General features: G+C 38.3%; 1 protein-coding gene and 1 long non-coding RNA gene across 12 annotated transcripts in view; one reads left to right on the top strand and one right to left on the bottom strand.

Annotated features, from left to right (window-relative positions):
- Nucleotides 1–22,009, top strand: part of KMT5B (lysine methyltransferase 5B) — a 28,370-nt gene extending 6,361 nt beyond the window's left edge. For 4 of the 9 annotated variants that reach the window (XM_086895793.1, XM_086895791.1, XM_023928854.2 and 1 more), the window contains exons 2-10: nt 1,241–1,477; nt 2,113–2,260; nt 11,530–11,695; nt 12,841–12,950; nt 14,771–14,937; nt 15,582–15,601; nt 15,752–15,888; nt 17,662–17,858; nt 19,196–22,009. In XM_086895793.1, the coding sequence (XP_086751919.1) occupies nt 1,324–1,477; nt 2,113–2,260; nt 11,530–11,695; nt 12,841–12,950; nt 14,771–14,937; nt 15,582–15,601; nt 15,752–15,888; nt 17,662–17,858; nt 19,196–20,661 (2,565 nt within the window). In that variant the 5' untranslated portion in view covers nt 1,241–1,323 and the 3' untranslated portion in view covers nt 20,662–22,009. Of the gene's footprint in view, nt 1–1,237; nt 1,478–2,112; nt 2,261–3,743; nt 3,817–7,317; nt 7,383–11,529; nt 11,696–12,840; nt 12,951–14,770; nt 14,938–15,581; nt 15,602–15,751; nt 15,889–17,661; nt 17,859–19,195 lie in introns of those variants that run through there. The other 5 variants (XM_086895792.1, XM_023928855.2, XM_086895794.1 and 2 more) reach the window with 4 other exon arrangements.
- LOC111930713 (uncharacterized) overlaps nt 20,797–26,517 on the bottom strand; it is a 31,154-nt gene continuing 25,433 nt past the window's right edge. The window contains exon 5 of one of the 3 annotated variants that reach the window (XR_002865275.2): nt 20,797–25,229. This is a non-coding gene — a long non-coding RNA (uncharacterized LOC111930713). The remainder of the gene's footprint in view (nt 25,230–26,517) is intronic. The other 2 variants (XR_015288726.1, XR_015288727.1) reach the window with 2 other exon arrangements.

Here is a 26,517-nt window from a genome sequence, read left to right as displayed (position 1 = left end):
ATTTCTTTAAGGTAGCTGGATCACATAGGTGTCTAAGAGAAGTCCAGTCATTTACTACTCTTACCTGACAAAAAACAGAATTTCTACAATAGACAGTATTTCTAACATCTGTTAGTTTGTTGTGACTTTCACCAGATTGAAGTGTGTGTTACAATGGCCTGTTACCAGCTGTGAGCAGAGTGTTGATTTTTTTTTTATAATTACAGTAAAGTGAAAAGGCACAATTTATTTCTTTGTGAGGAAGCAGTAGGGAGGAGGGTGAATTAAAATCAAGAGAATGAATAACTAATGCATAAATGCAATTGTAAAATAGTTGTGTAAATCAGATCTTTTCCTGCAAGTTCTACAGAGTGAGACACAACTGTGTACAAAAACATTATTAGCTTTCTTATAATTATTTATGCAAAAGACATTAACACTACAGACAAAAACTATAATGTGCTTTTCTAGACATTTATATACTGTAAAATTTCAACTCTACTTGTGACCCCACTTAGTATTGGTATGTTGAACCACATGTGCTGTGACTGGTTCGTTTTTTAATATGAAACCATAAGAATAGTAGCCTGAGTCCTCTAGGTCATCACTGAGAGTTTCTTGAACTCTGATTCTTGAATAAAGATTTAACATCTTTCCCCTAGCCCCATTTCAAAAATGGCCATTTTCTGGTTGGGTTTTTTCCTTTCTTTTTCTAAACTCTGCTTATCTTTAGTTCTTGGAGGATGCTTGTAAAATGGTCTTTGCTGTAGAGTTCCCAATAGGTTATGGATTTTATGTATTAGGAGATGGAATCTTAATTGGATATGTATTTGAAAATACTGTGGGTCTGGAGTCACATAGCTCTGGGCATGTTTATCCGTGTGTCCGTATGCTTGTACAGCTATGTCCATGGGTATAGTCCAGCTCTTAAAAATGTGCTGTCATTAGCAATTTACCAGCTTTAGAATTCCGTCCTTGCTGCCAGATGCCATTGTAAGTTGTAGGACAATACTTCACCTGTTCACAGTTCCATGTACCAGTGCTAATGAACAGCTTTTCTTTCTTCCCAATGCAGATGCAGATTGCCATTTCCCCCACTTTTCCTTTGGGGGTGGGGGTGTTTCGGTTTTCTTTTACTACTATTATTATTATTGTTGTTGTTGTTGTTGGGCTAGTATTATTATTATTTTTTGTTAAACTCTGTGTCTTGAAAATACTTTCCCAGTAAATTCTAATCATGTATATGTTTTACTTCCAGTAGGAATTGGAACTGAATTTATTCATCCACTTCTCCAAGCCTTTTGAAAAGTGACTAAATGCAACTGAGTCAGATTGTCTGTGGGTATGAAGTGGCTGGGAGAATCCAAGAACATGGTAGTGAATGGCCGGAGAAGTGGAAGCAAGTCATCTAATGATCACGCGCAGACCAAATTGCAGCATGCAGGAAAGGAGAATCCAAAGACGGGCAAAAATGGAGTTGAGAGAAGATCAAGCAGATGTATGTACATGTTTGTGCTGCTTAGTGCTATGATTCACTTCCTAGTTTTCAAGCCAGGCTTCTGTCTTACCTCAAATCGTGAGGAAGGTCTGCAGTCAGCGTGGAGCTAACATCAGAAATACAGGTTGCATATGTATTTTCTGGATGTGTTAACTCCCTTCAGGAATATAGATCTCCTCAGATCAGTTTAAAAGTCAAGTAAGAATAACTGGATGTAAATGCATTTTGAACTGTTGTAATTATAAAATGCATGTTTGGCACTAAGTGAAGTCTAGTAAGATTTGAAGTGAATAACTTAATTTGAAGTACTTGCTCAACTTTCAGTAAATGCACTTGTAGAAGTAAATCCCATTTTTTAAACAAGTCAGTTACATCAATAGCCATTCTGCAGTGGTTTTAAGAAATACAGAGTCTTATTTTTGCTATTGGTCTGGGATGAAGAATTAAAGGCAAATTAAAGTCCTTTATTCAGATGTCCTTTAAAGTCTTTTATTCTGCCTCTCCAGGTATTTCATCATCTTCCTCAATTGTTCTGTATTTTTTGCCACCAGCTTGTGTGTCTATCTGTCCTCAAATGTAGCTGGGCTCTGTAATGTCCCTTAAGTGATACCTAATTTGTGCTCTCTTATTTGCAGGTAGCGGTGCTTCAGGATTTGAGGGTCAAAGTCGTTATGTGCCTTCCTCTGGAATGTCTGCCAAGGAACTCTGTGAAAATGATGACCTAGCAACTAGTTTGGTTCTTGATCCCTATTTAGGTTTTCAGACACACAAAATGAATACTAGGTAACTTGTCTTTATTTTTCTAGAAAAGAATTCATCTTCTTAGTTGATGTAAATCAGCAAAACCATGGTTTTTTTGCATGTTTTAAGAAAGTGAAAGAATGCAAATGTGTGAGTAGCTTCTGCCTTTAGAACAGCGTTGCATGTGAGTCTGGAACGCATTACTACAAATGCAGCCTCTCACAGTGCTCCATCATAGGTCTTTCCATTAGTCTCATGTATTTGTGCTGTAGAACAGGTTGGTAATAGGCACCATTATCTAGCTTATACGGTTAACTATTTGTAAATTTGAAACCAGTAGTCATTTGAAATCTTTCAAAGGCAGAAGCCAGATTTTGGTAACTTTTCTGTTTATTCCATCTGCCTGGATGTCTTTTCTTTCCTTCTTTACTCTTAAACATCAGAAGAAAGATGCAGCCTCTGAGCAGTTCAGTGTTGGTGGTACTTGATCTGAAGTTCTTGCAGACCCTTGCTGAAGGAATTGCTACTGAGACATGTCTGTATGGATAAGATAAATGAATGTGCAGCTGGAAACTTGCTTAACAGAGTTGCACCTACTTTTGCACTGTTACGCACGTGTCTGAATGCTTTGGTGAATTCTTTGTGGTCTCAGGGTTTAGCTGCTTGCGCTTCTCCCTCTTTTACAGATGTACCACTGATGATAACTGTGTTCAATCAATCTCTCTTAAGCTGGTTTGTATACAAGATCTGTATTGATAGCTCAGTAGGGAAATTGTATATAAACTATATGTTTCTAAGGACAGGAATTGTGTGCTTACTACTGTGCAATAATAAGAGCTGGAGTTTCCAGGCAGCACATCTTGGGAAACAGATTCTCAGCCTTTCAAATTGTTGCTGTGATTATTTTTAAAGGACAGTTCACCTGTGCAGTACAGTCACATACACACACTATCAGTTAAGCAAATTGTATGTATGCAGTGAACTTACTGATTCAGAAATGACTGCTGGATGAATTGGTGTTGTCACATAAATAGTTGCTGATATAGCCTGACATGACAGCATCAGCTGTACATGAAATTGCAGCAGTGTGATTGTAATAACTGTAAAGACTTACTCCAAGAGATTTTATGTTTTTTCTGGAGGGTGCAACGTCTACCTTTAAGGAGAATGTTGGAGTTTTTCCTCTTCCCTCCCTGCTATTGGTTACAGTAGCACATTGTCCCGGTAGATATTCTTACAGTTCAAATTGAAGTGTCTTTGTATTTTCATCAGTTAATCAAGGTAAGAATATATGCTGAAAGAAATTTTCTGGTTTGTTGCATGAATGATAGTTTACAGGTTATGTACAAGTTGTTAGTTCTTGTGCTTTTTGCTATGAAAGTGAATCCTGTTTAGTAGTTGGAGAAGCTACTTTCATAAATGTTGTTTTATATTGATAGGCTGTCAACTAAAATATTTATTTAATTACTGTTTTGAACCAAAAGGCTACACAAAGCCCATCACCATGTATTTCTTCCTTTCTCAGATTTGGAGAACAGTTACAGGCAGTCTTCAAGGACAGTAGTTAATAATCTTGGAGCACTATGGGAAATACTTAGGTGAGGCTTAAAACTCCTACCAGATGCACACTTCCTGCCTCTGTCATATTGTCCCATTGAGAAAGTTTCTGATTTTGTAATAATTAAAGTCCAGACATCAGCATAGTTCTTATCTTTTTGGTGCAGTGATGATGCCTGCTTGTTACTGTGGCTGTGATGCTCAGATTACCTTTTTCCATCTAGTAAACTGCAGTCTTTCTAAAGCTCCTGAGAGCTCTGGAGGTCAGTACTGTTGTTTTAATGGCTTTGAGGGAAGGTGTGGGGAAAGCAGGTGTGAAAAAACCATACTGCTTCCAAAATGCCAGGTGACAGTACCCAAATATTATGATGTAGTAGAAATGAAGATTTGCAGCTTATGTTTGGGCATCTTCTGCTTAAGTGCATGGAGTCATATTAGTTACATAGTTTGTGTATGGAGGTGTGCTTAAAATAAAACAGCCAGTTATGGTGGCAAGCAAAGATTTCTTGTTCCCTTGTTCTAATATGCTTGATGATGCCCTGTGAAAGTGTCTGTGCCACCATTCTGCTGTGCTGTGCTGGAAACATGTAAAAGGTTTGTATTTTTGCAGCCCATTGTAAGTTGATGATCACTTACTAGAGTTCTGCTTCCCTTTACCTCTGGAAGCCAGGTCTGTATTTTTGTATGCATGAGTGTCTTCCCTGTAAGTACTTTTTCTACTTAATTCTTCCTGTTGAAGAGTTTGTAAATTTGATTTATCCGGAGTATATTGATTAAAGAAAAAAAATCCTTATGGTAAAGTATCAAGATTGATATTGAAATGTCCTTGTTTCCCATCTTCTTTATATTGAGTTAATGATCTTATGGTAGGGTGGTGACAATAACATGACTGTTACTTTGCTTGCTGGGTTTTTGTGTTTTGATTTGGTGGTTTTTTCTGGGTGTATAAAAATAAAGTCCTGCAGTTTGTGAATGCCCACCATCTTGGTAATAGGGCTGTTGGCTCTGCAAACTGTCAACTCAGGAATGTCTGAAAGAGCTGAAGACTGTTTCTTAAAAGCTTACAACTGAATCCTCTAATGTGTTTGTCCAGTGTTCCTCTGAAATGTTTTGTTGTCACTGGGGATTTGAAGGACAGTATAACATGTAGCTCTGGAAATGTCCTCAGTGGCTTTACCCAAAAGTATTTTTTTTCATCCTCTTTGATTTCCAAGAGAAAACAGGATGTTTTCAGAGCTTCCAACCCTCTTTTACAGGCCCAGTTGTTGTTCTTTCATCAAATTTGTAGCTCTTATCTCAACAGAATAGCAGCTTAGCAGTTAATAAAAGAAACACCATGTATTAGAAAGCATGTTCTTCTCAAGTATCATTGTTCTAAGAGGTTTTCTTGCTTCTTGTACAAATCCTGTTAGATCAGCCTTCGTTGGTTTGTTAGACAGTTTGTCTACCAAAACAAAACTCATTTTGTGAGCTACACTTCTGGGTTGAAGGCTGACAAACACTAGAGATTAAAACTGACACTTGTAAAATGCTAAGTGAATTCTTGCCTGTCTTACCATCTCTTATTTTTGGGTGCATTTCCCTAGGCTGAGCACTGAATCTTGAAGTTACATGCCTTAGTGGCTAATCTGCTCTTTATACTATCTCACAAAGGTGTTACTGTTTAAACCTTGAGCCAGACTCCTGATCATATTGCTGCTGTTACCAGTCAGTGTTGTTTCCTGGTTTCCTAAAGCACCAGCATCATGCTGGGGAATACTGACAGCACTTCCAACGCGTCTTTAAATTTGCAAGTGGTTTAGGAAGTCAGCTATGTTGCAGTCTGCTGCTTTTAGTGAAGTTAAAAACAGGTGCGTGATGTGGGTGGTTTTGTCTGATTACGTGGGACTAACAGACCAAGCTTTAAGAATTTCCGTGTTTTCCATTGGAATCCATGAAGTGGGTGGGGATGATGTACAGAATCTGCTTGTCTGGACACTGCCTCAACAGCAGTCACTGACTTGGGTGACTGAACTTGACAGGGTGCATCACTCTTCATCCCTTAGTCACCACTAGGCAGTAGAGACAAAAAGCACAAAGCAGTTCTGTATCATTGCATTTATGAGCCTGTGCTGAATCTCCTCTGCTTTCTTTAGCTTATTTCAATATAATAATTAGAAGGTTCAGTATTCATCTTGAGTGAAGTCTGGAGGCTAAGGAAGTGACTTGGGTTCTGCTAAATAAGGTTATGTGGCCATACAGTTCAGCTTCAGTGTTGAGGTGCTATGGAGATACTGAATTAGAGGTACACAGCTCTTACGTAGTGATAATCTGTTTCAAAGTGAAGCTTTTGCATTCTTCAGACCTCAGTGTCTGTGTATTTTACAAAATGGTTTTGTTTGACTTTTGCATAAAATCTGATTTTTCCATTTTTTCTAGATGATTTTTACTTGTAGCTTAATTCAGTAAAGTCCTTTACCTTGCTTCTGATTGTTTTCCTTCACTGTGTATAAATCACACAGTGATTACATTGGAACCAACTGTTTTGCTGTTCTCAAATGTCTTGGATTAAAAAATAAAAAAACAACCAAAAAAACACCCTAAACAACCATGCCCTCCCCCTCAAGCCAACACCCACCACCTTACTTTTATAGTTTTCTTATTTGTACTCTTAGCTTCAACAAAAAGTGTTACATCTTCAAAACATGGAGTGACTTGCATCCAGTAGTCACATTAATTGCTAAATTGAATTTACCATGTGGAGTGTTGGAATAGGATTAGAGGACAGTTTTAGGTTGTTGATTTGGAGGGTTTCTTGTGTCCCCCATATTTATTTTTAAAAAGTACTTCTTTGCTAACCATATTAAGGAGAATGAAATTGTGTGTCTTAGAATTTTCTTTGTTTTGACCACACTGATGTGTATTTAGTATAAGAAATTTAAGTAATGTGAATTACTTTCTTCATTAAAAGTGCTGTTTTGAAATTTGGCCTTTAAAGAACATGAGTTTTCTTCTGTATGAAAACACTGGCAAGAAAGGCAGAACCAGTTGATCATAACTTGTATAACTAGCTTTGAGGAAAAAATACTCATACTACAGGATTGGGCAGGGAGGAAGCCAAAATGCATGTTAATTAAATTGTTTATGCTTATTTTAAATACATGATTTTCAACTCTTGTTCTGCTGTCTTGAATGCTTAACAGACTTGCAGTTGTAGCTTCTGTGCTCAATCTCTGGTACCAAGTGAACATAAACGTGGTGTTTTCCAGAACTGCTTAAACAGAAATACCATCCAGACAAGGTGCCTGTTGTTAAAAGGATAATGGGTTGATACGGTTTGATAAATTCACTCTTCTTGATGTTCCCTAGTCAGAAATTAAGAAATAAGGTTTGGAAGTCAAACCCTTTATCATGCACTGGTATGCTGTGTGGAGTTCCATACTGGATCTCTTGCAGGATCAATTTATCCTTTTTGTTCAAACTCACTGCTCTCAGTGACTGAGACTGAGCAAGGTACTGTGCTTCTGAACTTACCAGAAACTCTCCTTTAACTTCCTTTATAGGCAAGCATCTCACTGACCTTTGGCTTTATACCTTGGAGTTCCAAGAGTCTTTAAGTACTCCTGAGGTAAGAGAAACTTGAGAGAGAAAGAGCTTTGCTTCCCTGAGCCATTTTCCTATATCTTCCTTGTTGAGACCATATATGTTTGCCCTTAATTGGGATGAAATCATCTTCTATCTGATTCTGAAACTGCAGTAGCCACAGCTTTATCAGATCTTGTTGACTAGGAAAAAATAAGTATTTTCTAGGGAAGTGTGAAAAGCTTCTGTTCTGCAGGTTGTCAGGAAGAAGGGCTGATACTATTTCTTTAAAGACACTGTCATAGCTGAGGTGTTCATTCTTTGCTCATTTCCAACACCTGTCTTGCAGCAGACTTCATGTCCTATGAGACCTGACCTGTGAACGGCTCATAGGGTGGCTCAAGGAGTCTGTGCCTGTGACCAGATCCAAACATCAGTGTGTCTTGTTCAGTTTCCATGATGGAATTTAATAAAGATACTGTTCAGAGGAGGAAAGCAGAAGTCTGGATAAGCAGTTCTGATTTTAATTGCCTCTGTTCAGAGACTGGGTTGGCTGGTTTGTTTTGTTGGTTTCCTTGTGCTCTTTCTATCTCTCTTTGAACTAGTCTCTTGTTTTACTGATGCTTAAAAGTCAGTTTCTCTGGCTCATATGTATGCATTTAGCTATGGGGCCTTTTCAGGCTCTTTTCATGGTGGAGCTCAAAAACAGTTGTGGAGACGCTTCCAGCAGATCTGTAGGTTTTTGGGTTTGCTTTTTTTTTTTATGTTGTGTAAATGTGGATGCCCTGTAACACCAAAATGGTAGTATGCAAGGTTGCTTCTCAAAATCAACTGGCTTTTAGGTTGCAAAAAACGAATGAATTAACTAATTAATTATACTCCTGGGAGAAGTGAATTATCTATCAGCAGACCCAAATTCTTAAGGAATACTTCCAGGCTTTCTTGGCTTCTTCAGTGTCTCAAATGAGAAGATACCTTTTAAAGTATATATGGAGACACACCTGTGAAAGACTAAATCTTTCATGAGGAGTCTGGACTGTAGTATTCTGAATTTGCTTACAAACTTTGTATGCTCTCAGTGCAATTTATATGTGCTGTTGAACTGTGAATAGGCCTCTAACTCAGGCTTAGGGTCGTTCTGATTCATAGTGTTGTTCTGATTCATCTGTTTGGGAACCCTTGGAAGTGAAATGTTAAACATGATGCTGGTTTCCAGCGTCTTTCCATGCACTTGTGGATGCTTCTTGCTTATTTGGATTCCTGTTTATCTTTTCTCATTATCTCTGTCCTGTCACTATGTAAGAACTAAATTTTGATAGGGGTGCTGCAGAGAGTCCTCAGTATTAATTTTTGAACCCCTGGGTGCAGAGAGTCATCTCTTTCAAAAACGCAGTTCCTGTTTGAAATGCCTGCCATGCCAGTCCAGCATTCATCTGACTGTGTAATGCCTTGGGGGTTTTACAATCTTTTCATCCCTTTCTTGTTTCCAGCCATCTTTTTGGCCTTTGCAGGGCTTGAGCATACACTATCTATTTTACGTCATTGGAGTGGTTTACAGAAGTTTCTGCTAATCACTTAGATGAATTCCACCAGCAATGTGGTGCTTGAGTCAAGAATCCATAGAGACACCTGCTGAATGTGATCCACAGAAATGTGCCAGCGACTTTCAAGGGCTAGGGCCAGATTCCAAGCTGCCTAAGGTCGCTGTTCAGGTAGACATCAAGTCAACCTCTGAGAATAATGTGTATGAAAGTCCTAAAATATGAGGACTTGAGGGTGTAATTCAGTGCTTCCAACTACTAGAAAACAGTGTGTTGATTCTTTTTCTGTAGGTCTTGAGATCCACTGTTAAGCTTAGCATCTGCCCTCCTTTTTTTTCTGTACTTCTTTTCCACATTGATGGTTCAGTTGGGGTACTGCTTTCTTTAGATAGCCTAGACCAAGCTTCTTGGTGATAAACAAGTGTGATGATGTCTATCAGTACATACACTGCCTGTCTCAGGTGCTAATGCAATTTCAAATATGATGGCTTTTCCACCTGTCTTTGCTCCTGCGGGTCACTTGGCTAAAAAATTGTGTATTTCAACATGTAAAATACAGTGTAAGGGAGAGGGCCGTCACTCATGTAGCCCAGAAAGAACAGACATACTGAAGACCAATTTTATTTGTAAATCCTGTGGGTTTTTCCTGTGTGTAATGTTTGCAGATGGAGGTATAAGTGAGATACTGGTCTTTCATGATTGTGAAAATTGGTGAGCTCTCTACTTCTGGTGTAAGTGCAGTTGACTCTTTGCTGGGAAACTTGTTTCTGGTTGAAACTGAAAAGTGAGTGCAAGTCCTGTTCTGAAACTAGTCAGGTTCAGTTCTGGCTATATGATTTTAAATTCCCTTTGTGTATGAGGAAGCTCTTTGAGTTATGGCTATCAAATTTGGGCAAAGTCTTTCTGGTTTTGGGAGAACAGAGATATTCATATGTGTGACTGGCAAGTTAAGGAAGACTTTGGTGTGCTGCAGAACAAAAATAATGATTGTGTCATAAAGTTTTCTTGCATGATAAGGTCTCATCAGCTTGTTAGGTAGTTAGCTAGCGTAGTAGGTAGGTAGTTAGTTAGTTTTTGGGATGATGATACAAGTATATTCTTTAATAAAGAACTTGACTTGAAACTTCATGGTGTGGTGTGTGCTACAGTTTTAAGCAGGCATCTGTTTCTTGGCTGACTCCAACTGTCTTGTTCAATTGTCATATGTCAGCAAGAAGAGAACTGAACCTGATGTTCGCTCAGAACTCCTTACTGTGCCCTCTCTTCTGAAAGCCCACAGGTTTATGCTGGTAAATTTTGCTGGATTCAAAAGATCTAAAAGGGTACTTAGTTATTATGTCACAAGAAGTTTTTCCGATGGAAATTTGAGAGATTTGTAAAAGCAGCATGGAACGCTGATAACCTGCTGAAAGTGATTCTGCTCTTAGGGGATCTGTCTTCATTGTATCAGGAGCATAAATACAGCATCTTCCTTCTAAGGAAGGAAATTGAATCCTCATCGTTGTTACTTATTTCTGATTAGATTCTTAGTATTTTGCAAAGTGAAACAAAATCAGGAGGTAACACTTCTTTGTTTCCTTTATACAAAGTTGCATGGAAGAAGTAAATATTATGTGGTCGTTTAAAAGAAGTTACTTGCAACAGACAAGATTCTAAGGTGACAATAACCCAGTTCATGTGGCAATTTGAAAATCAGGGTGTCAGTGAGGAAGTTGATTGAGGTTTCCTTCCATCAACTTCAAGAATTATTTTTTCCCCCTTACTTACTTTTGTAGTGAAATACAGATTTCATTTAGCACAGAAGAGGAAATAAAATAAGCATAGTAATGAGCTTCTAGCAACAAGTAACAGGACTTAGTCTTACATGTTTGCTCAAAAGCTCTTGGTTTGTTTAGCACTTTTGTCATATGCTCTGTAATCAAAATATTTGAGTTGTAAAAAGAGCTGCAGAAAACTGTTTCTCATGATCCTGGGAAATTTTTATCTTTGTGAAGAGTCCCCTGGGGTGTGGCACACATTTAAGAATACCCATACCCCACCTCTGCCCCAAAGCAGAGCTTATATGGGTATGTGCTCAGTCAAAGGCAATTTATAGGGATTTGGCAAAAATCCTTAAGTGCCGCTTTCTCTTGGTGGTTTTGCAGCTCAAAAATGGAACTTCCACTTCTGGCAGTCATGCAGGTTTTTTCTGTTACTTTTTCCCACTGAAGATATGAAGGGTAGCTTTTCTTAAATCTCAAGCTTTGGGAAGAAAGGAGAATTCTCTGCTAATGTACAGGTGTTTGTTTTCTTATTTACATGTCCAAGATTTCCTGTTTTGGGGGAAGAATTCTTACGATTGCACTAACTTGTGGAACCTTAATTCTCCACAGATGTAGCATCTGCCATGTGTCAGTATTTGTAGATACTTCTTGTGTTGTCATTAAGAGCTCTATTTTATTTGAATGGCCATGTTAAGTTTGCAATCCACATAAACCCATGTACTGAATTTATCAATATAAAAAGGCTTTGGGTTTGGCAGAAGTTGGTCAGTGTCTTTATGCAGGGAGTTACACGTTTATATGGGTAGCAAAAGAACTGTGCTCTGAGTAACTGAGGAAGAATTGAGAATGACTGATGGTGGACTGGAATAGCTTTATTTTTTTATTTCAGATTTCGACCTATTAAAGGAAGGCAAGAAGAACTCAAAGAAGTGATTGAACGTTTTAAGAAAGATGAGCACTTAGAAAAAGCCTTCAAGTCCTTGACGTCAGGTGACTGGGCCCGGCACTATTTTCTTAACAAGAACAAAATGCAGGAAAGGTTGTTCAAGGAACATGTAGGTGTATTTGTAATTAATGTGCTTTTTCAAATGGTTGAAAGGCAAAGAAAACAAAGATTTCTTAAGAATGTAGCAATAGTAAAGCGGTCAAGTGCTCTGTTATATGTTGTTTTATTGTTTTTTTAAGATAAACTTCCTTTGTTTTTGTAAAGCCTAACTAGACACACCCTCAATTTTTTTTGTGGGACTTTTTGTTGTTTTTTTTTCAGTTAACTTTCATTGCCTTTTATTAATAGAGTGTAGAAAGGAAGGGTTTTTTTTCCCTTTCATTGTTTGTTTGTATTGTGGTTTGGTTGGGGTTTGTGTTTTTTGGGGGGCTTTTGGGGTTTTAGGTTTCTTTTACTTACAGCTGTTGTAAATTAAATTGGGTGACAAAGGAAGATGAAGGAAAAGGGAGTTGTTACCTCAAAATACCCCACTTCCCCCACTCCAAATCTATTTTGATTCTCAAAGTTCAAAGAAAAAGCCATAGTATTGTTTACATAACAAAAAAAAAAAAAAGGTGCTTCTTCGGGAGTCTGTTGTTTCCAGGTGTAACCAAAAGGAATTTGGACTACTTTAAAATGCACCAAATCTAATAATGCAAGAAGGAGTTAGCAGAAAAAGTTCTTCTTTGTTATAGTGGTTTTTAGAGTAACACAATCAGACCTCACCTAAAAAAAAAATTATTCAACAGTCCCTGAATTCAGCATCTAGGTTTGTTGTGGAAGTAATCATTTTTCAGAACTTGAAATAATAAAATGGATTCCTTTAGATTATTAGGTCTCAGTGGTTGTTAAAGATATAAGAAGATTTCTTGAATGCAAGTATTCAGTGATTTAAGAAAAAAAATTACCTATTTGCATTTGTAGGACCAAATTTGTACCACTCCAAGTATCTTTAATTTTCATAAACTTTTTGGATAATTAGATTACCTGTGTGAGGATTCCTGCAAGTCACTGTGAAGAAATAAGATAAACATAATATATGTAGATTAAACATATAGAAACATAAAACATACAGAAATGCATTTCAGCAGACAGTATCCTGCTCCAGTATAATTTTGTGTTTCTGTACAGTTCACTTTTCATTATTTATATAAGAAGTTCCTCACTGCTTTCATTTTGCATATAACAGACAAGTACTGGGTTTTTTCATTGCAGGTATTTATTTATTTACGAATGTTTGCAACTGACAGTGGGTTTGAGATACTGCCTTGCAATCGGTATTCTTCTGAGCAAAATGGAGCCAAAATCGTTGCAACAAAAGAATGGTAAGAAACACAGTTTACTGTTATGTCCTGTTTCTGCCAATTATTTGAAAGAATCTATAAATATATATTTAAAAGTGTGATTCAGAAATAAAACTGCAGCCAGTGAAACAGTTTTGTATTGTTACTTACAAATTGAATTTTCTCTCTATTTTTTGCTAAGTATTTAATACAGGATCCATGTCTGTGGAAGATACTCCTTTGTATATTTGGGTTTATGCATATAGTGTTCATTAAACTTTTTTTTTTAAATCTTGTTTTCAGTCAGATAGTTGTTTTTCTCTACTCAAGAGTTGCTAGCCTTCCATGAGAAACATGACATTATGGCAGAGTTGTTACACGGCAAATAATTGAGGAGAAAATGAGTTTTTAGCCTTTTTTTAAACAGGTGTTACTTGCCCATTTTGACTGTGCAAAATAAATCTCTCCTGGAAACACAAGGCTGGAACCCCAGTATATTTCCCATATATCTCATGTATATCTCATTTTGGCACTTCTGAGTTTCATCATAAGCATGCATGTTGCAGCACCAGCAGATTCTGGCTTAATTCAGATTTTAAAATCACTTCAGATGTAGACACCAATTGTATGAGCTTTGCTCTGTGGCAATACCCATTCGTAGCAGCACACCTGATGTGAAGAAATGCAGTTATGTTCACACTGGGATTTGTTGGCTGGATATCCTGCTGGTGGCAACACAACCTCTACCTCTTAGACAGGAAGCTTTAAATAGGCTGAGGCCTGTTTCCAGCTCTTCATAACCAGAGCTGAAAGTTCCACATCCATGATACAACCCAGAAAATACTGACTGGGTTTTTTTTCTTGGTTTGTATCTGTTTTTTGTTGGGGGGGGGGGGGGGGGGGCAGTGTTTGTTTTTTTGATTTTGTTGTTGCTGCTGCTTGAATTCACCCCTTGGCTGATTCCTTGGGGTAGAAGCTTTGTATGTAGGTGTATTGAAAACAGGTGAACTTCATACTCAAAATCTAGAGTAGCCTGAGAAGTGAGCGAGACAGGAGGGCTGCATCTTAACCTTGCTGATATCTGGAAAACTGTTAAGACTGAAAACTGATTAGAATTCTCAGCACTCTCTGTCAAAGGAGAAATTTGAACTTAAAAGACTTCTAATTTGTGTCCTTCATGTACCCTTATTATATCCATGTTCATCTCTGTCAGAGTACTCTGGCCAAAATATGGAATGGCCACTCTGAAGAGCAGTAGAAACAACGCCCATGCAAGAAAATGGAAACTGTGCTCCTACTAGGCTGAGCATTCAGTGCCTTTCCACTGCTCTAGTCATGATGGCACATTGGCTGTCTGCACACAAATCCTTTGTGGTTTTGTTCATTTTTGTAGGTGTCATTCCCCCTCCTCACTCTATTTCAAGGACCAGCTTCATGCTCATGAGAGAGGAAAGCATCTTGCTTGAATTCCAGCCTTTGTTTGAGTCACTACTGGGCCTCATTTAAAAAGCCATGGAGCTCTAAGCATTTTCATTATGCTGGGTTTTCCTGGCCACAGGAGGAAGTTTAGGAAACACAAGCAAGAGCAGCTGGAGGAAGTCAGAATTTCTCAAGTGGTGATGGGGAGGGAGTGTACACAAATGAAAAGATCTTGCTTTTGGTTTTAACAATTGCAGAAGCTGAAGTAATCAACTCTTGCAATTTCTTGCCTGCAGTCTCAGGAAATTGTAGAAACAATGGTGGTAATTGTTTCTGACGTCAGATTTGTTGTAATTGATTCTATAACAACTTCTCTTTCTGTGAAATTATTTTGTAACTTTGGCACATGTAGTCCTATTTTTGCTACTCTTTTTACATTAAAGGAAACGAAATGATAAAATAGAATTACTTGTGGGCTGTATTGCTGAACTATCAGAAATGGAAGAAAACATGCTGCTGAGACATGGGGAAAATGACTTCAGCGTCATGTATTCTACACGAAAAAACTGTGCACAGCTGTGGCTTGGTCCTGCTGCATTTATCAATCATGGTGAGTAATAAGTATAGGAAGCATGTTGAAGGGCATAAGAAATTCAGAAGTGTTGTAGGTGAGCCAAACAACACAGAAACTTGGAGAAAAATGTCTGAATCTGGCATACTGTATTACTGTAGGACAAAATCATATTGGGATTTTCCCAGCCAGAGCTGATCAGCTGAGAAATTCAGAGAAGGCTCTAGGGAAACGATGCCTTCTTCCTTGAAGGAGACTTTGGAACCGGCAGCTAAATTAGTGGAATATATTGTGGGTTACCTTGAATTCTTTGTGAACTCAGTCAACAATAACATCTTTATTAGATGAAGTTCTTACGGCTGTTTAACCTCTTGCACAGTTTAGCTGATTGCATTTGTGTGCCAAAGGAAGAGCAGGTAGGATTTAAGATGAAGCTGTTTACTCTAAAGAGGAGGGAAACTGGACATTTGTGATAGCATAGGAAAGAGCTCAGAAATGCAGCTATATCAAAGCAGAAATCTTTTGATGTATGGCTTTGTGCAGTACTAACTTAACTCCCAGTATTTAGTTGAGATTCTGCAGTCATTGAAGTCAAAGTGAATCCTTACTTTAGATATCTACAACTATTCATGTTTCAGGTCTTATCCACAGTTAATTGACTTTATCTTTTGGACCTTTTTCAGATTGCAGACCTAACTGTAAGGTAAGCAAGAAATTATAAATAAATAAAGTACCCCACTTTTATTTTTTTCTCCTTCCAACTTTTCTTCCCCAACTGTTTTATTTCTTACTCAGATACTGTGCAGCCTTAATGATTAACCTTTTTTTTACTTCTTGTCATCTCCTTTTCCAGTTTGTATCAACGGGCAGAGATACAGCATGTGTGAAAGCTCTAAGAGATATTGAACCTGGAGAAGAAATCTCTTGTTACTATGGAGATGGGTTTTTTGGAGAAAATAATGAATATTGCGAATGTTATACCTGTGAAAGGTATGCACTGTTGTAAAAAGCTTTCAAATGGAATTGGGCATATTCATGATCTGTTTTGTGAACCTGAAAGTCCTTGATTATGAGTACTTCAGACTTTTGGACACAAAATAATTGCTACCTACCTATTTGATGTAATGATTTTTCTGTGTTTTTACAGAATGGTGATGATTCTTGAGAAATCTGTGTTCTCTTAATCTTTTGATTCTCTGTTCTGGAGATCAGCTAAAAATAAGGCAGAACAAAACAGGGGTGTAGATCCTTAAAAATACTTGTACTGAATAAAGTAGAATTGGAAGAAAAGGCAGTTACAGCTTCTACAGACCACTGTGAACTGATCCCAAACTTTTGCTCTTCTTTGCACTTGATAAAGCAAATTCCATTAGTGTTTTATTTGTGGACCTGAAGTTCTCTTCTGCTGGGAATGGGCAAACTAGTTTTTCACCCAGTGTTGTTAGAACCTGGGGATTTGTGTATTTGTAAATATCTACTGGTTTGGACAGTATTTGCTTCTCTCTGTCCATCACTCAATATTTGTTTTTAACGTGCTGTCCCAACCTGGTTTCTTCACAAAATCAGTTGAAAGAATTCCATAGTTGGTTTTTGCCATGTTGAAACTTCTGCTCACTTGTGAGCACGGAGGCTCGGCATCATCTGTGAGAGCTTCACTCTGTTCCAAGAGAACTCGCTGTTCTGTTTGATCTGACTGTAGGAAGATCAATCTATAACTGCATAACCTCTAACTGTAGAAATAAAAACCCTATAAAGGTCAAAATATTGCACATATTGAGAAATAGCTTAGTGCACCTGCATGTAAATAGTTTAATAATACTATTTCCATTTTTATTGGCTACTTTGGTCACTAACATATCTTGAAATTAAAGGGAAAATACTCTGGTATGGACCTCCAAGCTTATGTGATGTTGGTAGGCCATTCCAAGTGAAGGGTGCAGTCTCAGACTTTTATCTCGAGAGCAGTTAGTAAAAATGTATTTCAGTCCTGGAGACTAAAGTGATGAACAAATAGGCACCAGAATTGTTCTTCCCTTGTTACATGGAGCAATGGGGGTTTTTTCTCAAGTTCTTTTGATCACTGATTTCAGTGTAATATGGACATACTTTCCTTTTCAGGACTAACTAGTTTTATGTGTTTGAACATTTTCATTAACTTGTTTTTGTATTTTAAGTACATGTTAAGTTATTTTTTAAAGCTAGTGTTTGGGTAATTTTAACTTTAGGAATCTGCTTTTCAGATGCAAAGCTGTGGTAGAGGTAACCAAATATATAAGATTTTATTCCAGGGGGAGTTAGTAAGGACTCATTTTTTGTTTGTTTGAAGACTGAAGAGGCAGCAGTCACTTTGTACACCACAAAAATTTAAATGTCCCAATTTTAGCTATGCTGTAAAGAGTGTTAATTTGCAATGTTAAAATGCTGGGATCTAAGGACCTGTGGTATGTTCAGAGCAGTGGGAGATTTGGTGCAGTACAATTTCTTTCAAGCCTCCAAAAGTCATCACCAGTAAGATTTGCATCTCTTTACATATGTCCATGTACTCTTCCCAAGTGATTCTGCTGTTCTTGCTGGCCAACTGAGACATTTAGGCACCCAAGATGACAGGTAGAAGACAGAACGGGCCACAAACTGCTAACCAGTTCTGTGGCTGTTGGTCTCATTGATCTAGGTACACCTGGGATCCAAACTACTGTATATGAAACAACACTCAAAATTTACATTAAGATATATTAATACCTTCTGTGCTCCTTTTATCTGTAGACGTGGAACTGGTGCTTTTAAATCAAGAGTGGGATTGCCAGCACCTACTCCTGTGATTAACAGTAAATATGGACTGAGAGAAACAGACAAACGATTGAACAGACTTAAAAAGTTGGGTGACAGCAGCAAGAATTCAGACAGCCAGTCTGTCAGCTCTAACACTGATGCAGATACCACTCAGGAAAAAGGTAATGCAAGTAAGTAAGGGGAAGAGCTTGGAGTCATTGAAGGCTTCACAAAAACATGGAAAACTTTCACAGTGATAGAATTCTTCTCTTACTGTTGAGATGCTTCTCACATACTGGTCGTTAAAACTAATTTATTCAGGAATCCATAGGCAGTTTAAACAGCAAATTAATGGTTTTCCACAAGTGTTAGAAGAACAATAGGTGGTATGTTCTTCTTTTGTTTTGTTTTTTTAATATCAAAAGCAAATATTTATAAACATGTCAGTTAAAGTCCTGACAATAATTTCTGTATTTCAAAATACAGTAATCTACCACAGGCAGTAGTATGGTTTAGGAAAGAAAACTTAAATAGTTTGAATTCTTAGGAAAATAAATTTTAAATAAATACTATTATTAGTTATTATTAAACAAATAGTTGTTTCCTTTAGAAGTCTTTGAAATTAGGCAGCTGTTCCCTTTCCACATCCAGAATTGATAGTTCAGGCACCTCTTGTGCAGTGAAAGTGCATAGATAGTAATTTCAGAAGAAATTGGAAGGGATTTTTGTTTGTAATCTTCCTGCAAGACTTCTGTCTGTGGAGTAGTGAGTATGATTTATTTCCTTTCCCTGCTTTCCCACCTCCACCAACCTCAGTATGGGCAAATACAAATAATTTAAACTTTGATTTAAGTGGTAAACAGGTTTGGAGCTACGTAAAATACTGTGGTTCCATCTGTCTCCTCTTTGCTGCTAATATTAAAAAAAAAAAACAAACACAAAACCACAAAAACAAAACATCAAAATCCAACCAATCAATAAACAAAAAACCCTAAAAAATGTCCCAAAATCTTTTTATGGTCTCTAATTGCCAGTATTAGAATTGCACCTCTGTTGAGCAGAAAAAAACCCTTAGCTTGCCACAGTAGGCAGTAGTTTCACCTGAAACTGAAACCATTACATTAGATAAAGGTGTTTGGGGTTTTTTCCTCCTCCTCCATGAAAAAAAATCCTGGAAATAATATTAGATCATGCTGATCCTCAGATTTTGCTGGAACGATAGCCAGCAAAAGATGTAGATAATGTCAAAGTGATTTTTTTTTAAATGGTAGAAGAAGAAATTCAGTAGAAACACAGGGGGTAGTGAGGGGAAGTGTACCTGGAAATACTGATGTACTTGTGGCCTGTTTGGCAATTCTTTTCATGTGCTGAGTTGCAAGTTAAGCATTCTCATTCCTTATTACATACTATCTATCCTGTCTCATGGATTTTTTTGAAGTGCCCCAAATAAATGAAAAAATGCAGTATTTGGGAGTGGGAAATTCAGGATATAGCAGTGTCATAACAAAACTGCTTTTTTCTTTTTCAGCTAGCAGAAAATCTTCAATTGGCGTAAAAAAGAACAGCAAAAATAGAACGTTAACCAGACAGTCTATATCAAGAATTCCAGCATCATCAAATTCTACCTCATCTAAACTAACTCATATAAATAATTCCAGGGTACCAAAGAGACTGAAAAAGCCTGCAAAGCCTTTACTTTCAAAGATAAAGTTGAGAAATCAGTGCAAAAGGCCAGAGCAAAAGAATGCTTCTCGAAAGCTTGAAATGGGAAATTTAGTTCTCAAAGAGCCTAAAGTAGTTTTGTATAAAAACTTGCCCATTAAAAAGGATAAAGAATTGGAGGGACCAGTCAAAGTTGCAGTCTCTAGCGGATGCTTAACGAGGCATGCAGCAAGAGAACATAAACTGAATTCTGTGAAAGGTGCTTATGAGCATGGTGATATTGCACCCTGCACATATATCACAAGGAGGTCGATGAGAACAAGGATGAGTTTGAAGGAGACCTCTGACACAAAGCTTGAACCAAATACGTTGGATAGCTATAAGAGTAACTTGACTGGAACACAATCAGACATTGCAGAGCAGCAGTCTCGTGCATTAAACGACAACGATGTGGCTCATGGACCATCACATAAAGGGGAGGGTCGGTGCCAGAAAAGTGATGCAGGCACGTCAAAAAAGAAATCTCGACAAGGGAAGCTTATGAAACCATCTTCAAAAACAGAGGAAACTGATACTATGCACAACACACCTGTGAAGGATGAAGTACCGGATTTGATTAGTTCTCATTCGGAACTCGAAGAAAGGAATAACATGGTGGACACACCTGTTGGCTTTAAAGACTGTATCCCTGGATCTGGTGGCTGCTCTGTAACAACTGACAATTTTAAAGCAAAAGACAGCTTTAGAACTGCAAAAAGTAAAAAGAAAAGACGAATTACGAGGTATGATGCACAACTTATCCTTGAAAATAGCTCTGGGATCCCTAAACTGACTCTTCGTAGGCGCCATGATAGCAGTAGCAAGGCAAATGATCAAGAGAGTGATGGCATGAATTCTTCAAAAATAAGCATAAAATTAAGTAAAGACCATGAAAAAGATAATAATTTATATGTAGCAAAGCTAAATAATGGGTTTAACTCAGGATCAGGCAATAGTTCAACAAAATTAAAAATACAGCTAAAACGAGAGGATGAAAACAGAGGGACGTACCCAGAGGACCTTCATGAAAATGGTGTGTGTTGTAGTGAAACTCTCTCCCTTTTGGAGTCGAGAATGGAAGTAGATGATTATGGTCACTATGAAGAGGAAACAGCAGATGAATCTTCATCAGAAGAGGACGATGAAGAGGAAGATGACTATGATGATGAATTTGATGACTTTATTCCTCTTCCTCCAGCGAAGAGATTAAGGCTTATTGTTGGCAAGGATTCAATAGATATTGATATTTCTTCCAGGAGGAGAGAAGATCAGTCTTTAAGGCTCAATGCATAAGCTTATAGGTCTAAACTGACCTGGATGTCATTTCTAAAAAAAAAATAAAAATAATTTAAAAAATAATAATAATAAAAAACCCAACAAAAATTCCATTTGATTATTCCTCAACTAAAGAACTTTCTGAAAAACTTAGTGGCAGCACTTCTTTATTCACCTATCAACGTAATATTGTAGAAAGTGTACAGCATACTGACTCTTCTTAAGTCTGATTTGTGCAGATTTTTATTGTACTTTTTAATAGCCTTCTTATGTGCAATTCCGAGTTAGAGGTAATGCTCTGTTGTAAAATAAAGGCTCAAGCAAAGTTACGAAATTGCATCAGATCTTTCCATGCAGGACAATGAGAATACAGTGTGGCTACAGAATTATTTTTGATCAGTAGGAGCGTTAGTTTGCTCTTACAATATTTGACTAAACAATTTACAAAATCATAGTAGCAGCATATTAAGGTTTTCTAGTATATGTTAATATCACCAGCAATGATCTACAGCTTTCTGATTTATTTGCTAGATGGTTTTTTCCCCTTGGAGTTTGTCAGTTTTAACACTGTATGCTGTCCCAGACGTACTGTTTGTGGCCTTTGTTATAGTAGCAAACCGTTGGTTGGAAGTCAAATTGATTTCTTTAAAAAAAGAGAAAAAAAATATTAAAAGATGTTGACAATTTGCTGACTTTTTAGTACATTATATGTACAAGGGTAGCAGTATGCAGAATAAAGTTTGGATATGGTGTATTTATTGCTTGTTACGTAAATTAAACACCTTGTATTTAACACTTTTCAATACTTTTAGATAAAATTGTTCTTTGCAAGAATGATTGGTGCTTATTTTTTCAAGAATTTGCTGTGAAATAATGTGATTACGACGGGCAACATTTATCCAATGAACTGCAGCTATCCTAAATTGGTTCTTCATATTTTTCTGTTGCACTTGTAAAATGCTACAAGGAATTTAAAGAAAAATCTATTCACTTTAACTTATGATAGTTTTATCAAATTAAAAACAACTAAGTCACAGCTTTTGTTCTGTGGTAACCTATGATTTGTTTGTCTTTTAAGAACCAGTTGTAAAAGACTGAAAAAATATGTATATGTTGTAAATATTTGTGTGTTGTGAGAAACTTTGTCATAAGAAATTGAGATAACTTGCCAGAAGGGTTTTTAAGTTTAGAAATACATCCATGCCAATAAAATAGGAAACTGTAAACCTAGTTTTAAACTCTGCATCAGTTGGGAGTCCTTTGCTCATACATAGTTCACTTAATACTTCAGAGTCTGCTTTATAACAATGAAGAGCATCAGGGCAATCTTTGGCTCTTTGGTTTTTAATAAAAGAATGTTAGGAAACTTCTGGGCACAATGGATTGTTTGTATGTATAAATCAGCTTTCTAAGCCATTTCTTTTAAGCAGGTGTGAAACATCAGAGTTGACATAACTGTGTATTGCTTTGGTCTGTTGTATTTGCGTTTCTACTCAACTGTGAATTAAGGTTTCAAGTTTTTGTATCTAGGGGTGTAGAAACACAAGTTTCATCCTAAAACAGGTGCTGTTGGGTTGCCTGAATCCACTGTTGGCTGCTCAGGATTTTTATGTCAAGTCCAACTCTCTACCCTAAAGAGCTTGATCCATGATACATGGCCACTGTGTTACCCGTGAACATTTCATTATGTGAAAGCATTAATGGAGAGAATTAAGTGTAAAATTGAACCTAATACTTGTAACTTTGTCAGTCCCTGGGAAAAGCCTTGTGTCATGCCAGGGTGTGTATGGTTTTTGAACATGGGTGGATCTGTCTGTGCAGTCCACGGCTCAGACTGTCATACCTTGGCCCTCAGTTCAGGGAAGGCTACACAAACACCTTGGTGCGTATGCTCATAGCTGCAGGGACTTGTCTTGTGGGGTCTTTAATTGTATTGTATCATAAAATGGGTTAAAGGAGAGAGAGATAGGTTATTAGGGGCTTGTCTTAAAGTCTGGAGTGTCCAGGAAGCAGCTGATGACCAGTGGCACTAATACAGCTCTTTCCTCCAGAATTCACAGGTGTTGTCACTGGGTGCTGTGCTCTACAAGCATTTCTGGCTGTACCAGCAAAAATTGAACATAGTCTCCACACACTTTCACCTGCAGCCATTCTGTGACCCTGCTGCTTCTGCTTGCAGGTTCATACTCGGTGCTGCTCTGGCAGCCTCAGTGGGTGCAGTGGCAGGTGGGGCTTGGTTTGCAGAAATGTCATTCACGTTGCAAGGGAAAGGGGGTCAATGCAACAACTAAACATTGCCCACCATCGTGGGTATTTATGACCAGTGTGCTCGAGAGCAAGGTTAGGGCTTGCCAAACCAGCATCAAGCAATGAGAGCAGATGATAAAATGGGGAAGAAATTGTAAGTGAATCCTGCCTCTAGAGGGAGAAGCTGTTTTCCTGGGGTGGATGATCCTTCTAAGTCATAGTTCAGACAGCCCTTTAATGAGAGCTGCTTTCCTTTTCATTTAGTGTGAAGGTAAGTACAAGTAACTCTGGGCATCAAGATCTCTGGATTGGTCTTGTTCTTTGAACAACCTTGTTTTGGAGAACCTGGAACAAAAGCTCCTAGTTGTTTCCATGGCCATGTCCTGCTATATAGATGTTTGTGTTACAGATACCTTGAAAACAATTAAATGTGTTCCCCCAGGTGGGTCAGGCAGGCAGGGCTTCCACAACCCCAGTTGTGCCTCCTTCCCCTGAAGCAAGTGGGCATTTTTTTTTTATCATCTGTATGTGAATTGGTGGATCTCAGTGTTTCCATAACCTTAGTAGCAGGGGAAGGTGTATGTCAGCTGTATGAGAATTTGACAGCCAGGCCATGTTTCTTGTCCAGATTGCAAAGCACTGCGGAGCTCATAGTAGTTTGACTGCCAGGAACCCTCTCTATCCTTGATGTCTCATTGTCCAGGATGCTGGTAAGAAAAGATGCCATAGCTGAGTAGGTTTGGGGTGAGCACAGCACCTTTTTAACAGGTTGAAGAACTGGAGGAAGTATAGTTGGGCTTTGCCAGTTTATGTCTTATCACACATAACAGTTGTGTGTTACCTGTAACGGGTTGTTCAGCTACAGAAGAAACATCCCAACCACTATGAAAATGTCAGGCTGGCTACTATTTGGGAGCATCCTGTCATGCAGTTATGCTGCCAACCCCTTACACAAAGTATGTTCATGTCTCCTTCTGGCTGGGGTGGTTTTTTCTGGTTTCTTGTGCATTTTGCCTAATACTGCCAGTTTACCTTTAAAATCAGCTCAGAAGCAGAATGAATTTGCTCCCCATATTTGTATGGTTGGTTGTCCTTGTTTAGAATGAAAGAGTGAAGGCTTGGGAGCTGTGCAGAATGAGACCTACTGAAAGTCAGCTAAGTTTCCATTGTATCTTCCAGTACTATGCCTTTTCCTAAATCCCCCTCCCTGTCAATATTCTCTTGTTTAGGCTGGGTCTTAAGCAAACCTACGGCCTTGCATGATCTCTGTTGCCCCTTCTTAAACTCTTGATTTCACAAAGTAGGGAGGTTATGGTGGGTTGCTGTTCTTTAGCATCACTTAATGGCAGCAACAGTAACATATATTTGCTCATTTTTGCCTGCTATAGCTCCCAATTTTTGCCAACCAAGGGAACTTCTGTGGCAGTTGTACTTGAGTTCACATACCTTGATTACAAATATTTTACAACTGTTTTTATTTTTGCAAGGTATACAGGTTGTTTCAGTTTTACTCCTTCCTACAAAGGAAATCCATTACTTCTTCACAGGCATCTACATTTGATTTAACTGTAATTTACATGGATTCATCCTTGCAAGAAATTTGATCAGAACGGTTCCTGCCACAGACACAGAAGCTTAGGTGGTCAAGTGGTGGTGTTGGAGGACCCCTTGTTGCAGCTGTAGGTATCTCAATGCTGAAACAGATAGGGGCCCAGTGAAATTGTATTGCTTGAGAATAGCTGTAGCAAGCAGAGATTTGTGTGTTCAGTATTGAGTTTCAGTCAAGCATGGAGCTATTGATGGATCAAACAAACCATACATAGGTTTTTCCACTGGTGCATTATGATGTTCATCAGAAGTTGGTTCTATTAAATAATTAGATTTTTAGGGTTTTTTGCTTCAACCCCATTCATTTAAGAGTTAGACTTAATGATCCTTTAGGGTCCCTCCCAACTCAGAATATTCTGTGATTCTGTGTAGTTCCCATATTGGCCATACTACAACAGAATCGGTGGTAAACTGGTAGATCCAATAAAATGTGGCCAGCAGGTCGAGGGAGTGATTCTCACCCTTGCCCTGGAGTGCTGTCTGGAGTGCTCAGCACAGGAAAGACACAGACCTGTGGAATGGGTCCAGAGGAGGGACACAGAGCTGGTCAGAGGTCTAGAGCACCCTAGGCTCCATAAGGCTGGAGACTCTGAGGACAGCCTGAGAGAGCTGGGGTTGTTCAGCTTGGAGAAAGGCCCACAGACACCATATAGCACCTTCCAGCACTGAAAGGGGGCCTCCAGGAAGCCTTGAGAAGGACTTTTCACAAGTGATACCACAAGGGGCAATGGCTATAAACGACAAGACAGGAGGTTTAGATTAGATGTTAGGAAGAAATTCTCTACTGTGAGGGTTGTGAGACACTGGATCAGGTTGCCCAGAGAAGTTGTGGATGCCCCATCCCTGTCAGTATACTCACGTGTTCGTTCATCGTGCCCCTTCGGCAGGATACTCGCACCCTGTCACTTTCCAAGAGAATCCCTATCTTGCTACAGAAATATTTTTCAAAATGCTTTTCTTTTCCTCCTTTGAGTTTGTAATGAAACCCTGAAGTCAATAAAACTCAAGGCAATACTGTCTGCAACTTGCAAAAATGTTCTAAGTGGTAAAAAGATCAAACTTAACTGATCAACAGCAAAATCTTTGTGACTGACTTAGAAATACAATTTTTCACAAAACAATAACCTCCCATTTTTGAACAATAAAATCATGAGGCTGTATTATATTAAATTATATTAAAGCTCTCCTAAAACTCAGTGTAGAGAAGCAGGCATTTTCAGAAGTTCAAATTTGACCAGATGGAATGTAACCCATCTTTGGAGAAAAAGTGTTGGAATAGTTTAAAAAGGAACAAATAAGAAATTCAAACTCTGTTTTTATATCCCCCAATAAAGTCAGCTGGTTCTTCTCTGTGCATTGGTTTAGGATAGCAGTATTTTGCTTCTGGAAATTGCTCTGTAAAATGCTTGTTGCATTTTACTGGTTCATCTTCCACACCTGCACTACTTAAGAGTGTTGCACACCTGTTGCACACCATGTTCCAGAGGGGATATCAGTATTACTCAGCAAAATTTTCCTGCCTGAGTGACACTGTTTTTCCCTGGACTTGCCTGTGCCAATGGCAGAGCTGGCATCTGCCAGCTGCAGCTATCTGTGCACAGTTACAGCGGAAGTGTGACTTGGAGCTGCTGTCTGGGGTCAGGGCAAACCTGCAAAAGTTTCTCTGTGCAACCCACCTGTCCCTTCATAAAAGAACTCTACCCTACAGCGGGATATTGGGAGCGATGCTGGTTTGTACCAAGAGGAAAGATCTCCAAAAGCCAAAACACCTAATGCAGCTTTGTTCCAACGACAGCTTCTCCTTCCCTTTCTCTCTTGCAGTTCTGGACAAGCTTTTATCCATTGACTGTTACCGTTCCCAGCACAAGGTGGCACTAAGATTCCAACAGAGGGACTTCTCAGCCCTGCAGCCCTGCTCCTGGTTAAGAGACCAGTGCGTAGTAGTTAGAAGCTGTTTGGCCATTTATTGTTTCGTACTGAGAGGTATCCTGGGAATGCATCTGAGCATTACATAAGGGA

The sequence above is a fragment of the Cyanistes caeruleus genome, chromosome 6 (genome assembly GCF_971803275.1).
Source record: "Cyanistes caeruleus chromosome 6, bCyaCae1.hap1.1, whole genome shotgun sequence".
NCBI classification, from domain to species: Eukaryota; Metazoa; Chordata; class Aves; order Passeriformes; family Paridae; genus Cyanistes; species Cyanistes caeruleus.
Note: the sequence above shows the minus strand (reverse complement) of the source record. Positions and strands in the feature narration are given on the sequence as shown.